At 44.7% G+C, this 15065-nt stretch overlaps 1 protein-coding gene across 1 annotated transcript in view; it reads left to right on the top strand.

The window, feature by feature from the left end:
* Positions 1–15065, top strand: part of DNAH9 (dynein axonemal heavy chain 9) — a 342468-nt gene that overhangs the window by 279277 nt on the left and 48126 nt on the right. Inside the window, exons 60-61 of the mRNA XM_086686045.1 lie at positions 4169–4362; positions 6588–6736. Of these exons, the coding sequence (XP_086542171.1) occupies positions 4169–4362; positions 6588–6736 (343 nt within the window). The remainder of the gene's footprint in view (positions 1–4168; positions 4363–6587; positions 6737–15065) is intronic.

Here is a 15065-nt window from a genome sequence, read left to right on the forward strand (position 1 = left end):
GGTGACCTCATCTCATTTTGATCACACCTGCAAAGACCCTACCTCCAACTATAAGGTCACACACAGTCTGGGAAGTTAGCCCTTCGGCCCATCTTTCTGGGGAACACAGCTCACCCCATAATAGTTATGATTATTAATTACCCGGCTGTGGGGTGTATATATTGCTGTGGTTGATGGGCATCATGCCTGATGGAACTTGTCCACTGAAGGTGAAACCTTGAGGAATTGTGAGTCTGGAATTCCAGTCCAGCTTGCCTTTCCCTGTGCTACGCCACAAAGCCCTCCGCAGCAAAAGTCATAAAGAATAAATGATTCAAAAGCACACCCTACCACTTTCACTTGACGTTACTCAACTCGAAAGCTCCTGTGCCACCCAGTTCCGTTTCTCTTTCCACAAGACGGATTGCTTGCTCTGCTTCGCTTCTCCGTTTGGTTGTGTGGGCTAAGCTCGTCTGGCTGGTCAAAGCCTTTTACAAATGAGTGCTTAGCTTTCTCTCTCGTTCTCTGAGTTGCGTTAGGTAGGGCAGCAAAAGGCCACCCCCGTCCCGCTCAAGCACGGGGCAGGATGTCAGCAGGTGGAACAAAATATGATGCGTAGTACACATCACCAAAGCCTTTGATCAACGCTCCTTTTAAGCGTTGGGTTGAATGTTAGCCTAAAGACATAAATACAACTGCATAGGATATGACTTACCAAACAGAAGTTTTTAATTCTATCTGACGAGGAAGGTTGCTTGCCTTGTTTCCCCAGAAGCACTAATAATCAGGTAATGAGCGAACTCTTTGAGATAAAAGACTCCTTTTATGATTATCCTTTGTGAGGATGTTTTAAGTCTCACCAAATGCTGAGCCGGAAGGTAATGGCACGTCCCTTTCTCCATTATAAAATCTCTTCGATGATGCACGCCTTTGTCAGAGTCTGAAAGGACCTCTCCCTTCCACTCTGGACGCCAATTTGCACAGTTGTATTTTGCTGCACAGCCCAATGTAATTAGGTTAATTAGTCATTTCCATTTAGCTTATTAGAAGGCTAGAAATCCCTTTGCCTCATTTGGAAGATTAAATGTTGCAATTGTGCTCAACCCAGAGCCTCAAGAAAGCGTGTTTCAGACCCAGTCACGGCAGCTGGGAACGCTGATCGGGGCATAATGTGCTCAGTTTTGTGGTATCACCCGAGGGGGTAACGGGCCCGCAGAAGGGTTAATGGTGATGCCAGCTGGGAGCAGGGGTGAAGCTGTAAGAAGATGGGAGTCGGTTCCTCAGCCCAGAGAGAAGTAATTACAGTAGCGGCAGCTTTTCAAGAGCCCTCCTGCTGGCGGCCCAGATGTCAAACTTTATTAATTGAGCACTTGCTAAGCGCCAGGCAGCCTGCTAGTTCCAAGGCTTTCGGAGACGCCTAAGAAAGTCCTTGCCCGCAGGGAACTCACAGTCTTGTGGGAGTGACAGGCAAGTAAGCCAGGTGGGGGGATTCACTAACTGCAGGAACCCCAAGGAAGCAGCAGGGAGGGCGTTACCATCTTCAAAGCACTCGTTTCTACATTAGAATGTGAGCAACGGGGGACCGGGATTGCTTGGCCTCGTTATCCAAGTGGGAAAATCAAAGCCCACAGTCTCTGAGTCACAAGAGGCTTGTGGGGGGGTGGTGCTGGGACCAGAGCCTTCCACTCCTGGCTCCCCCTTCCCCGTGCTACACACCACTCCCCCTGGCCCCCACCTCTCAATAGAGTGACATGCACCCCCTGCTTAGTGGCCAAGGTCAAGTGGGGCAGGGGGTGGGGGGGGGGACACAGAGCCCGTGTGAAAGGGCACGTGAAGACAGGACCTGTGTTTGTCCACATGGGAAATGAGACTCGGCGAGCCCAGACTAAGGGTCTATGTCCTTCTCTAGCTTCACCTGCCCCGGGTCACCCGTAAGACCCCTCTGCTGCTGGCACACTGCTTTCTGACAGGCCCCCCCTCCCCTTTCCAGACTTTGACTCTCATTGACCCCACCCCATTAAATGCCCTTCCCTTTTCTCTCCCTCCATCTCTGCCCAACAGAATTCTACTTACATCCGAAGGCCTCCCTCATCTGTCCTTTCTCCTTAGCTTAGGACTGCAAGTTCCTTGAAGGCGTGTGTCCTTTTATTTTTTTTTTTTACCTTTGTACCCCCAAGTGCCTGGCATGAAGCATTCAATAAATGTTGAATGGATGGATGGATGGATGGACGAACAGATGAATTCAAATAGCAAGAAGGTATTGGGATACTTAAAATTCATGGCATTGTGGTAGATGCTTTGGACATACTCTACCTTTTAATCTCATGGAAGAGACCAAATGTATAAGCAGAGTCAAGTAATAATGGAAAGAATTGCAGAAAAGTGTCCAAGTGACTAATGTTTATGTGGGCATTGTCAAGGAATGGGATGGGATGAACCACCACCCAAAATTTGGTTTTGACATCAAGACTGATGACGCCACGCACACACCAAGAGAGTATTAAAAAATGTATTACTCACCTGGCATCTGGGTGGCTCAGTCGGTTAAGCATCCAACTTCGGCTCAGGTCATGATCTTACGGTCTGTGGGTTCGAGCCCCACGTCGGGCTCTGTGCTGACAGCTCAGAGCCCGGAGCCCGCTTCAGATTCTGTGTCTCCCTCTCACTCTGCTCCTCCCCTGCTCACACACTTGCTCTCTCTCTGTCTCTCTCTCAAAAATGAATAAACGTTAAAAACCAAATTTGAAAATGGCTTGAGAGAGCCAAGGAAGGAGACCACTTTGGTTTTTGTTTTTTGTTTTTTTTTTTTTTATTTATTATTATTATTTTTTTTTAGTAGTTTAAGGTTGGGGCAGGGGTGAGTATTTCTGTATGTGAGCAGGGGTTTACAGGGTTCGGCTTCCCTCCAGCACCCGAGGAGGGAGTACCAAGACTTGCTTATCAGCTTGCTTGGATGTGGAGGAGAAGAAGAAAGTGTGGGGTGGTGGCAGGGGAGTGGATAAGGCTTTAAAGCTGTCAGCTACCAAACATCTGAACCTTGAATCAGACCCTTTGTTAAAGATTTCAACACTGAGTAGTTCCAAGTAGCCCACGCAAGAAGGATGGGAAGGCTCTGTGTTTCTCTGTGAGAGAGAAGGTACCTGAGAGAGGTTGCTGATTATGACCAGGACTGTAACAACCTGTAGGACCTTACCACATGCTAATTGTGACCAGCACAAGAAAAGGAAGGAGTGGGGCGCCTGGGTGGCGCAGTCGGTTGAGCGTCCGACTTCAGCCAGGTCACGATCTCGCGGTCCGTGAGGTCGAGCCCCGCGTCGGGCTCTGGGCTGATGGCTCAGAGCCTGGAGCCTGTTTCCGATTCTGTGTCTCCCTCTCTCTCTCTGCTCCTCCCCCGTTCATGCTCTGTCTCTCTCTGTCCCAAAAATAAAAATAAAAAACGTTGAAAAAAAAGTTTTTTAAAAAAGAAAAGGAAGGAGTGGAATTTGGGGGGAGGAGAGATCAAGGATCTCTCGCATGATGAAAGTAGCGTAGACAAAGAGTTGAGTTGGGAATGAGTCCGGCACGGTTCCAGGGTTGGGCACTGATACTCTTGGACAGAGTAGGAGGGAAGAAGGACACCCGGTTCCCCGGATGGATCGGAAGGAAACGCTAGATGAAAACGTTTGATTACTAAGTTGCGTATTTGGACTTAGTTCTTACTGGAAGCAGGCAACTCATGGAAATTTCAGTGTTGGCGTTCACACAAAGTCACCATCTAGAGGCACCTTGGGAGAGAACTTGAGTTGCCAGCAGAATGAGTATTGAGATAAAAGGAAGGAGTCGGAGACTTGAAACGTCTGGGCTCCGTGAACAGAAAAGTCATGGTATCTTTTCTTGTCCCTCTTCCCAATCAATACCCTGCCCGAAGGTGCAGTTCAATGTGCTACTGATAATAATCCAAACACTTTATTTGCTAGCCCTTGCACACTATTAGTACAGTTTGCTGAGGCGACTTGATCAAAACACCTCCTTTTCCTTGAGCTTACCTGGGGGGAAGATCCAAGATTCCAGACGCGAGTATGAGCAAGACAGAATTACGTCTATACTCGTATCTCGTTCCTTGACACCTTCCCCCTGCCCCCAACGCAATGAAAACTATAGCTTTCTGGAGAAACTGTGTTTCACAGCAAGATTCTCCAAAATGTCACAGGCACTTTCATCAATGGAAGAATTCTGTAATCTGGATCGAGACATTGAGGGATCTGCCAAGAGTTGGAAGAAGTTTGTGGAATCGGAATGTCCTGAGAAGGAGAAGTTTCCACAGGAGTGGAAGGACAAGACAGCCCTGCAGCGCCTCTGTATGATGAGAGTCATGCGGCCTGACCGGATGACCTACGCCATACGGTACGGGACAGGGGACAGTGGGGAGCCCCAGGCTGGGCGTGGGGCAGTCTCGATGTGGCCAGATTGGCAGAGCTGAGCACAAAGGTCATGTGTTTCTAGTCACAGGGGTCTTGGTACCAACATCCAAAATCCAGTAAGGCCTGTTGCCCTGTGTCAGCCATGTATTTTCTTAATAGCTAAGTGGACAACTTGGAAAGAGGTGAGCCCATCCATATCAGCATTGAGAAGGCTGCTGGTCACATCTGTTGTGCTGGGAGATGATGGTACCCAGAGAAGAGCTGGAAGGATCACCCATAGCAGGAAGAACGTCTCTCCGACCGCAAAGAAGGGAGACAGCGATATTTGTGCCTTTAGCTGAGGTGGTAGGATGATGGTGGAAAATTGAGAACCGTGTCTAATGACGTCTGTGTTCATCAGTTGAGTCTGTGCGCGAGAGGAGGTGGCAGAGTTAGAGATTTGAGAAGGGCGCAGAGTTTGAAATAGAATCTGTGACAAGTGGGAGAGAAGACCCACCAGGGAAACCCAAAGAATTCTGAGCAGCATTGAGAGCCCACCTAGTTAAGATCATGTATTTACAATGGCACCTGTCTTCATCAGTGGTTCCCTGTGGCAATGTCCAACCACCCAGGTGTAGATTCAGAGTTAAGTTAGTCTGGAGCACAGCCTGGGGCTGGGTGGTGGGAATGGGAATTCTTGAGGTGGGCAGTAATCGTATTGGCATGATGAAAGTGTTCTAATTCTGGATTATGGTGAAGGCTGTACAATTCAGTAAACTTATTAACAATTATTGAATACTAAAAATAGACAAATGTTGTGCTATCAGTTATACTCCAAGACGTTTTTTAGTTTTTTTCAAGGTTATAGGCCGTGGAGTCTACACTGGATAGGAAAGAGGAGAAGAGAGTAAGGGGACGGTTAAGAAACAAAACAGAGAAGCCACAGTGCTGAAAATCCTCCATTTGTGGTGGCACCAACACAGGGAAGGAACAGGTGGAATAAGGGTCAGTTGCTAAATCGCTGACAGAAGGTTTTCGGCAGAGAGTGGAATGTTTCCATTGAAGGTTTCAGATGTAGACAAAGTCCTTCAGTAATGGCAGGATAAAATGTGGCCACAAAACCAGGTGGCTGAGTTGAGGAAAAAATGAAGACAGAGGAACTGGACGATTATCCATGTGGATGTTGATGTCACTCAGGCTGGTGGAGAGAAGGTCCGTGAGCCAAGTGTTCAGGGAAGGGGTAGAGCGACAAGTGGAACGGTAAATGACGTCAATGTGCAGGGGACATGGCGATGCAGTATGGGGAATGGAGAGTCCACGGAGCCACAAGAATGGAGAAGTCATGGTTTGCAAAGAGTAACCACCAGTGAGGAGAACCATGATCCCACCGTACCGTCCTGAGATATAGGTCAGAGGTAGGAGAATGAACCCCACTGTGGAGACTACAAGGAAGCAGTGTCCTTGGGGAAGAGTTAAGGCCAAGAGTTGGGCCAGATGGTCAACCAAGTGGTTGTAGCTGAAAGGTTTGTTCGGCGGAAGACAGGGCAGTGTGGAAAGGAACATTGACAAGTGGAGTAGGATGAAAGGAAACAGACATTGATAGAGTATGACAGCACAGGAAAGCAGAGGGCCTTGCATCTTGAGCTGAGATAGAGGACCGAGACAGAAGACCACGGGATTGTGGAGTGTGGAGGGTCCAGCTGCCTGCAAGCTTTCTGAAAGCATTGATCTTGGTGGCGTTCCAATGGACGGTGGTGATGTGACGGGACATCCAAGCTTCACAGAGAAGGTGACAGTGGCCTGGATGTATGGGGATTCAGAAAGAGCCCTGATCTAGGACAGCGGGCCAGCCATGGTTGTGCATGTTGACTTAACAATGAGGCACCTGGAAGTTGGTCTCACCTCTGTGACTACCACGCCCATGACCTTGAGTGCATCCTTCCATGTCTATATGCCTCCATTTCTCAACGTTTATTTATTTTTGGGACAGAGAGAGACAGAGCATGAACGGGGGAGGGGCAGAGAGAGAGGGAGACACAGAATCGGAAACAGGCTCCAGGCTCTGAGCCATCAGCCCAGAGCCTGACGCGGGGCTCGAACTCACGGACCGCGAGATCGTGACCTGGCTGAAGTCGGACGCTTAACCGACTGCGCCACCCAGGCGCCCCTCCATTTCTCAAGTGTTTGCTATTTTGTGACTGACATACACATGCACTTCTTTTCTGGCAGAGATTTTGTTGAAGAGAAGTTGGGAAGCAAGTACGTGGCGGGAAGAACGCCAGACTTTGCGGCCTCGTTTGAGGAATCAGGACCAGCCACACCCATGTTTTTTATCCTGTCTCCAGGCGTGGACCCCCTGAAAGATGTGGAAAATCAAGGTGAGAAAAACTCATCTTAGGGGTGCCTGGGTGGCTCAGTCGCTTAAGTGTCCAACTTCAGCTCAGGTCATGATCTTGTGGTTCATGAGTTCGATCCCCGCATCAGGCTCTGTGCTGACAGCTCAGAACCCGGAGCCTGCTTCAGATCCTGTGTCTCCCTCTCTCTCTGCCCCTCCCCCACTCACGCTCTGTCTCTCTCTACCTGTCAAAAATAAACAAAGATTGAAAAAAAGAAGACAAACTCATCTTGGAGCCGAGGCCGCACCTGCCCCGTGAACTTCCACTCTTTGCATCCGGCAGTCTCTCTTCTCTAGACCCCAAGTTCACGAGGCAGTACTCAGTATTTGCTAACATACAGAAATCAGGGTCCTTGGAAACGAACACCAGGGGATTATCACCAGAGAAGGGACCATCCAGGGTGGGACACGGTAGAGTCCTGAGGACACTGGCAGGGTCCTGGAGAGACCTTGCCCCGCCACCCACCCATCTCTCACTGCACCCCCACCCCGCCCCGCCCCACCTTACTTGGGCCGGAGCAATCTTTCTGAAACACAAGTCTCACCCTGCTCTTCACGGCCTCTGATTGCCCTGAGAAGAAAGTCCAAACTCCTTAATGTGTCTCACAGGGAACTTCCTCCTCCCGTCCCTCCCGATTTCTCCAGCTTGCTTCCCAGCAGTAGTTTCCTGTCGCTGCTGTAATGAATTACTACAAACCTGGAGGCTCGAAACAACACTAATTTATTATTTTACGGTTCTGGAGATCAGAAATCATAAATGGGTCTTACCGCCTCCCTCTTTTCCTTATAAGAACTCCTATGATTATATTGGGCCCACTTGGATAATCCAGGATAACCTCCCCATCTTGAGGGCCTTAATTTACTCACATTGTAGAGTCCCCTCTGCTGAGGATTAGGACGTGGACATCCTTGGGGGTCCATCATTCTGTCCACATCTTCCTACTCGCCTCTTTTGCATTCTACATGGCAGCCATTTCATTCTCCCAAGCCTGCCATCTCCCTTCCTGGATCCCCTTCACCAGGCTAGCCTCTATTCATCCTTCAGACACCAATTTCTTTTTTTTTTTTTTAATTTTAATTCGTATCTCTTTTATCATGATTGAGTTGGGTATTTTTCCCTTCTTTTTTTCAATATACGAAGTTTATTGTCAAATTGGTTTCCATACAACACCCAGTGCTCATCCCAAAAGGTGCCCTCCTCAATACCCATCACCCACCCTCCCCTCCCTCCTACCCCCCATCAACCCTCAGTTTATCAGACACCAATTTCAATGTCACCATCTCCAAGAAGACCTACTTGGCTTTCAGGGTCCTTGGTTCCCCCCCCCCCCCGCCATGTGCTCCTAGAGTGCCCTTCTTTATGTACATCACCTTGTACTTGTCTAGTGACTCCTGTGTCTTCATGAGAGGGTGAGAGCTCCTTGGGAACAGGTGTCCTTTTCGCCAGAGTGTCCCCACTTCCTAGGACGGTGAGGGATACTAAAGAAATATGTACGTTCGATGAAAGAATGAGCAAATGAACAACTAATCAAAACCATCACACTGGCCAAAGGACACCATTTTGCAAAGTTAAATAAAGACCCGACAGGTTGGAACCTAGCCAAGGTAATACAGCTCCAAGAGCAGTCCATTCATTTACACAGTGAGAGAACTCTACAGCATGCCTAGTGTTGGGGGGTGGTTGAGAAGAAGCTAACTTGGGTCCTAAAGAATGGATAGGGTCTACAGCAGGGAAAGAATTGTCTTATTCACTAATTTTATGTGTATGTGTGTTTCTGTAGTCTCCTGATAATTTCAAATGACACTTGCACATTTTTAAAATACAGTAAAACCTTGGGCTGCAAGTAACTTGCTCTGCGAGGGTTCCACAAGACAAGCAAACATTTCTAATAATTTTTAACTTAATAAAAGAGCCATGTCTTGTAATGCAAGTAGCACATGACGTCGAACGTCACATGATCACAACTGAGCCAATGGGTTTTGAAATTCGCTTTGATATACGAGTGCTTTGGATTACAAGTATGTTTCCAGAACAAATTATGCTCGCAAAGGTTTTACTGTATAGATAATATAGACTTTAAAATGAAAACCAACATTTCCCAGCTCCAGTCCTTCCCATACCCCGTCTCCCTTTTCAGACACATTTTGTTTTGTTTTGTTTTGTTTTGCTTTATTATTTTATCTTATTTTAATTTAATTTATTTTATTTTACTTTATCTTATTTTTGCCTATTTCTAAATTTAGTTCTGGGAACTGCTTCTCTATTTCCTACTAATCTTCTGCCCATTTCTTCACTGGATTATTTGGTTTTGGGGTGTTGAGTTTGATAAGTTCTTTATAGATTTGGGACACTAACCCTTTATCCAATATGTCATTTGCAAATATCTTCTCCCATTCTGTCAGTTGCCCTTTAGTTTTGCTGATTGTTTCCTTCGCTGTGCAGAAGCTTTTTATTTTGATGAGGTCCCAATAGTTTATTTTTGTTTTTGTTTCCCTTGCCTCTGGAGACGTATTGAGGAAGAAGTTGCTGCAGCTGAGGTCAAAGAGGTTTTTTCATGCTTTCTCCTCTAGGGTTTTGATCGTTTCCTGTCTCACATTCAGGTCCTTCATCCATTTTGGGTTTATTTTTGTGTTTGGTGTAGGAAAGTGGTCCAGGTTCATTCTTCTGCATGTCGCTGTCCAGTTTTCCCAGGACCATTTGCTGAAGAGACAGTCTTTATTCCATTGGATATTCTTTCCTGCTTTGTCAAAGATTAGTTGGCCATACGTTTGTGGGTCCATGTCTGGGTTCTCTATTCTGTTCCATCGATCTGAGTGTCTGTTTTTGTGCCAGTATCCTACTAATCTATCACTAGTTTTAAATTGATCAATTCTAGATATCTATTTATTCCCTGATATAAAAAATAAGAATTTGGCTCCCACTGATGCCCACTAGGACTCTCTACTTTCTACCACATTTTTAACAGCTTTACTGAGATATAATTCACATGCCATATTCACCCACTTCAAGTATACAATTCAAAGTTTGCTTATATTTTCACAAGGCCATGTGACCATCACCACACTCTAATTTTAGCAAATTTGTGTCTCTCTGCACCCCCCCCCCCAAATTCTAGATCCCCTAGTGAGTACTTCTGTTCCATCTTATGTCCTCCCAAGCCCACCACCAATTTACTTTCTGGCTTTAAAAATATGCCTGTTTTGGACATCTCCTAGAAATGAAATCATATACTATAGGGTCTTTTGTTGCTGGTTTGTTTTACTTAGCATAATATTTTCAAGGTTTTTGCTGTAGCATGTATCACTCCTTTTCTATGACTGGATAATAGTTCATGTAGATCAATCTAGAAAGTGTTAACAATATTAAGTCTTTTGACCCATCAACATAGAATGTCTTGCCATTTGTTAAGGTCTTCTTTAATTTCTTTGATTAATATTTTGTAGTTTGGGGTATAAAGTCTTGCATTTTTTTAATTGAATAATAGTTAACCTACAGGGTTATATTAGTTTCAGGTGTATAACATGTATATTTTTGTATATTGATCTTCTATCCTGCAACCTTGCTGAACTTGTTTATTAGTTCCAATAATGTTTGTGAATTCCTTGGGTTTGTTTTTGTTTTTGTTTTTGTTTTTGTTTTTGTTTTTAGATACAAGTTTATGTGATCTACGAATAGAGGTAGTTTTACTTCTTCCTTTCCAATCTGGATGGCTTTTTATTTCTTCATCTTGCCTAACTGACCTGCCTAAAATTTCCAGCACAATATTAAGTCGAAATGGCAAGTTTGGACATCCTTGACTTGTTCTAGATCTTAGGGAAAATTCATTCAATCTCCGCCAGTAAGTATGATGTCAACTGTGGGGTTTTTACAGATACCCTTCATCAGATTGAGCAAGTTGCCTTCTAGTTTGTTGAATTTTTTTTTCCTTTATCATGAAAAGGTGTTGGGTTTTATCAAGTGTTTTTTCTGTATCCATTGAGATGGTATCATTTTGTCGTTTATTCTATTGAGATATTACGTTAATTGATTTTTGGAAGTTAAACTAACCTTGCATTCTTGAGATCCCACCTGATCCTGGGTTATAATCCTTTGTATATATTTCTAGATTCAATTTGCTAATATGTCTTTGAGGATTTTTACATATATATTCCTAAGAGATGCTGACCTGTTGTTTTCTTTCCTTGTGAGGTCTTTGTTTTGGGTATGAGGATATAACTAGTGACCTATATACCACCTGATTTGGGAAGTGTTCCTTCCTCTTCTATTTTTTTGGAAGACTGATATTACTTCTTCATGTTTGATAGAATTTAGTGGTGAAGTCACCTGGGCCTGAGCTTAATGGGAAGTTTTTGAATCACTAGCTTAATAGGGGGTGGGAGGGAGGGGAGCGTGGGTGATGGGTATTGAAGAGGGCATCTTTTGGGATGGGCACTGGGTGTTGTATGGAAACCAATTTGACAATAAATTTCATATATTTAAAAAAAAACAAAGACGTCAGAGAATTCCTCTAAGACAAAAGGAGTTATGTGACCGCTAGCCATATATTCAGAAGAGTTTAGACAATACAGCGCTTTGTTATATTTCATGAGTTCATAGGACCCAAAGAAGCTAATACAGTAGAACAATAGCTGACATACCAGGTTTTTCAGTCATACTGTCAGTTGCTGACAGGTTGCCAAACTGCCTTTGGCCTGGCTCTGAATCCACATCAGGCAAAGTATTAAAATGATCATTTCCATTTAACTTTGAAAGTCCCGGGTTATCTGAAAGATGAATCAAAATCAAATGTGGCCTGTGCATCTGATGGCAGAATTACTGAGCTGACTCTGTGCCTGAGGTATCTAGACAGTGAGAAGGACATTTAACAAGAGAGGGGAACGCTCTATGAAATTTATTTGAATTATTCTATGTCAGCCCATAGTTGGTATCTTAGTTTCCTAGGACTGCCACAGATTACCAGAGACTAACTTAAAACAATAGCTGTTTGTGCTTTCATGGTTCTGGAGGCTTAGAAGTCCAAAATCAAGGTGCCAGCAAGGTTCTGGAGGCCTGAGAGCGAGCCTGCGCCATGCTTCTCCCCTAGCTCCTGAAAGTTATCAGCCATCGCTGATATTTCTTGCCTTGTGGCTACCTCATTCCCATCGTTGCTTCCATTGTCATGTGGCCACCTTCTCCCTGTACATCCTGTCTTTACGTGGCATTCTTTTCTGTGTGTGTCTGTGTCCAGATTTCTGTCACCTTATGAAAATACCAGTCCGATTAGGATCTACCCTAATGACTTCAACTTAACTTGATTACATCTGCAAAGACCCTATTTCCAAATAAGGTGACATTCACAGGCCCCAAGGGCTAAATTAGCGTTTCACTATATCTTTTGGGAAGACACGAGCCAAGCAATAGCAGGTGACGGAAGTTGCTAATTGCTGAAGAGAATTTAGTGTTGATCAGGTTCTGCCCTGCATCTGAGCATTTTCATTCCTTAGATAAGGAGGGCAAACATGTTTAACCTTTGGACTTGATTTTGGCCACGATCAGTCTCTTCTGGTAGTTTCTCACTCAAGTTCTGCGTTTGGTATTTTGCTGCATTTTGAAAGAAATTGCATTTGCCTCATCTTTGACTATATTAGCTCTCTGTTTGGATAAGCAATGCCAAAGAAGGCCAAATTAGATGGTCGTCTCTTACCGGAGCTGTCTGTGTCTGAAGAACTTCACTAGATGGGAGGAAAAAGTAGCAAACAGGATCTCGGTCCTTAAAATAAAAAACCCGCAGTAACACGTTCCCAGCCCCTTCTGTATCTTAAAAGCAGACAGGAAGTTTGGTTTGAGGCCATTAGCTTCCAGAGTTACAAATGGAAGCGAGAAGGTAAATGACAGTGACACACAGGTAAGATGGTTCCTCCTACCCCCCCCCCCATCCTTTAGGGAAAAAAAACAATTAGAATTTAAAAATTGCTCATGGAGAGTATAAGATGTATTTATCTGTTTGTTCATTTCTATCATGGATCAGCAGTGGTGGTCCACATGTCATATCTGATTGGTGCCTGTTTTGTCAATAAAGTTTTACTGGAACACACACACACACACACACACACACACACAAAAGAATCACTAGCTTAATGTCTTTGCTTATTATATATCTATTCCAATTTCCTGCTTCTCCTTGAGTCAGTTTTGGTATTTGTTTTTAGGAATGTGTCCATTCTATCCAGTTATCTAATTGGTTCGCAAACTCCCAAATACTGATAGCTATATTAAAATGTTTACTTCCTCTATGGGCTATGTTCACTTTAACAGCGTTAGTGAAACTTAATTTTTTATTCCGTGATTTCCAGATACTTTCTCTTGACTTCCCTCTGTGTAAGCTGAGATTTCAGTTTTCCAGCTCGCATCAGCTGCACCTTAAGTTTTCCGTAGACAAGGATGAATATATATTCATTCTAATGTTACCATCATTCATGTTGTTCACGCCTAGTCTACAAGTTAACTGTAATATTTGAAAACTGATACATAGGGTTTATGTCATAGTTAATAAATACATATTCTTCACTGAAGAGGCACGTAAATATGCTAGGATTACATATCCTTCTTCATGGATCCAATGTCCTAATCTCTAGGGGTCTCTCAAAGAATGTTCTCAGCAAGGAGTTTCAAAGTCATATCAAATTTCAGTTTGCTTCCTACTTAGATGAAGATTTTCTCGAAGAGCTTTTAGTTTTTCATGGAGTTTCTGAATGTCTTTTCCTTGTTCTTGGAAGAAGAAGTAAATGCCCCCTCTGCCATTATCACTAATATCTCACACTTCTTATTTGTTGTACGAATTGAATAGAATCCCCGTTATCTATATAGAATCTAATAGAATCCAGTGTTATCTTTCTTGAAAATGCTCTACCTAGGGCCCACTTCTGTTCTAAAAGAGATAAGTTACACTGTGGCTTTCTAGGCAAGTCCCACCCTGGGACTTATTTTCTTTATATTCTAGTTTAGTTCTATCATTTTTGTATCCTGCGTCTTTCATTTTCAGTTTTCACCCCAGTTTTGCTAGCACATGCCATCAGAAAAGAGTCGTGGGAAGTAAAATTTCATAATCCTCGGCTGTCTAAAAAGGCTTTAATTTTGCCCCTATACTTGTTTGGTAGTTTTGCTAAGTGCAAAATGATTTGTACTCAGAACGTGTCCACATCGCTCGATTGTCTTCAGGAAGTCGGTTATGTTTGGTTGAGATCATATGCCAGTAGGGTACTGTTCTCTTCTTTGTTGGTTACCTGTGTCTGTTCCTTGGAAACTTTAGGATTATCTCTCTACCTCCTGTTCTGAGGTTCCAAGAGCTGCGTTTGGTGTGGGTTTTTTTCCATTCATCTGCTCAGCATTCGCCGTGCCATTTCAAGTGGAAAAGTCCTAGTTTTCTCTACCTCTGGAACTTTTGCTCTCGCGTTCTCAGTAAGTACCGCTACCATTCACCAAGTCGGCCATATGCCAGAAATGTTGGAATTGGTCACAGTAACACTCCCTCTGCCACCCACCACATTGGGTCCTGTGGATTCTGCCTCCTCAATCCATGTGACACTGGTCTCAGTGTTTCTGTCCTCAGTGTTGCCTCCCTGGTCTGAGTCACCGTGGTCTCACTTGGACTGTCCCAGTGGCCCCCTAACCCATTTTCTGTTCTTCACCCCCTGCCTGCAATCTTTTGCCAATCTCTGCAGCCAAAGACATCTTGCTAAATCTCACATCCGACTGTATCACTCTTCTCCTTAAAACTCTCCGGTGGCTTCCCATTGTTCTTAAGGTAAAGTCCAGTACCACTGACATGGTCCGTGGGGCCTGCATGGACTGGCCTTTGTGCCAAGCCTTGGATCTTACCTTCCCCCAAGCTCACTCTACTCCAGACACACAGCCCTTGTAGATCGTGAGCCTTCCTGACCTAGGGCAGTGTTACAAGAGGTTTCTTTTATCTGAACTATTTCTCCCCAGCAGTTCAAGAGTCCCGTGCCTACTCACCCTGCAGGTATCAGCCTCTCCTGACCTCCCTGCAAGGCCGTCGGTCCCCTGCCATACATATCTTTGCCTCAGAGCATGCCTACCTGCGTGTCACCAAGATCCTTCAGGTCAAGGACCAGGACCTGTTGCTTACCATTTTGGAACCAGCACCTAAAAGCAAAACTAGCAGAGAAAAGGTGCTCCGTAAACACTTGTTGAATGAATCCACAAATAAATGAGTAAATATCATAAGAACTGTTGTCACAGGTCAGCTATTCCTGAGTTTCACTCTTTTATAGAGTCCTGTATTCCTTCTGGCTTCCGGAGGCTTTATTCC

The sequence above is a fragment of the Puma concolor genome, chromosome E1 (genome assembly GCF_028749965.1).
Source record: "Puma concolor isolate L17-30 chromosome E1, mPumCon1.1.hap2, whole genome shotgun sequence".
NCBI classification, from domain to species: Eukaryota; Metazoa; Chordata; class Mammalia; order Carnivora; family Felidae; genus Puma; species Puma concolor.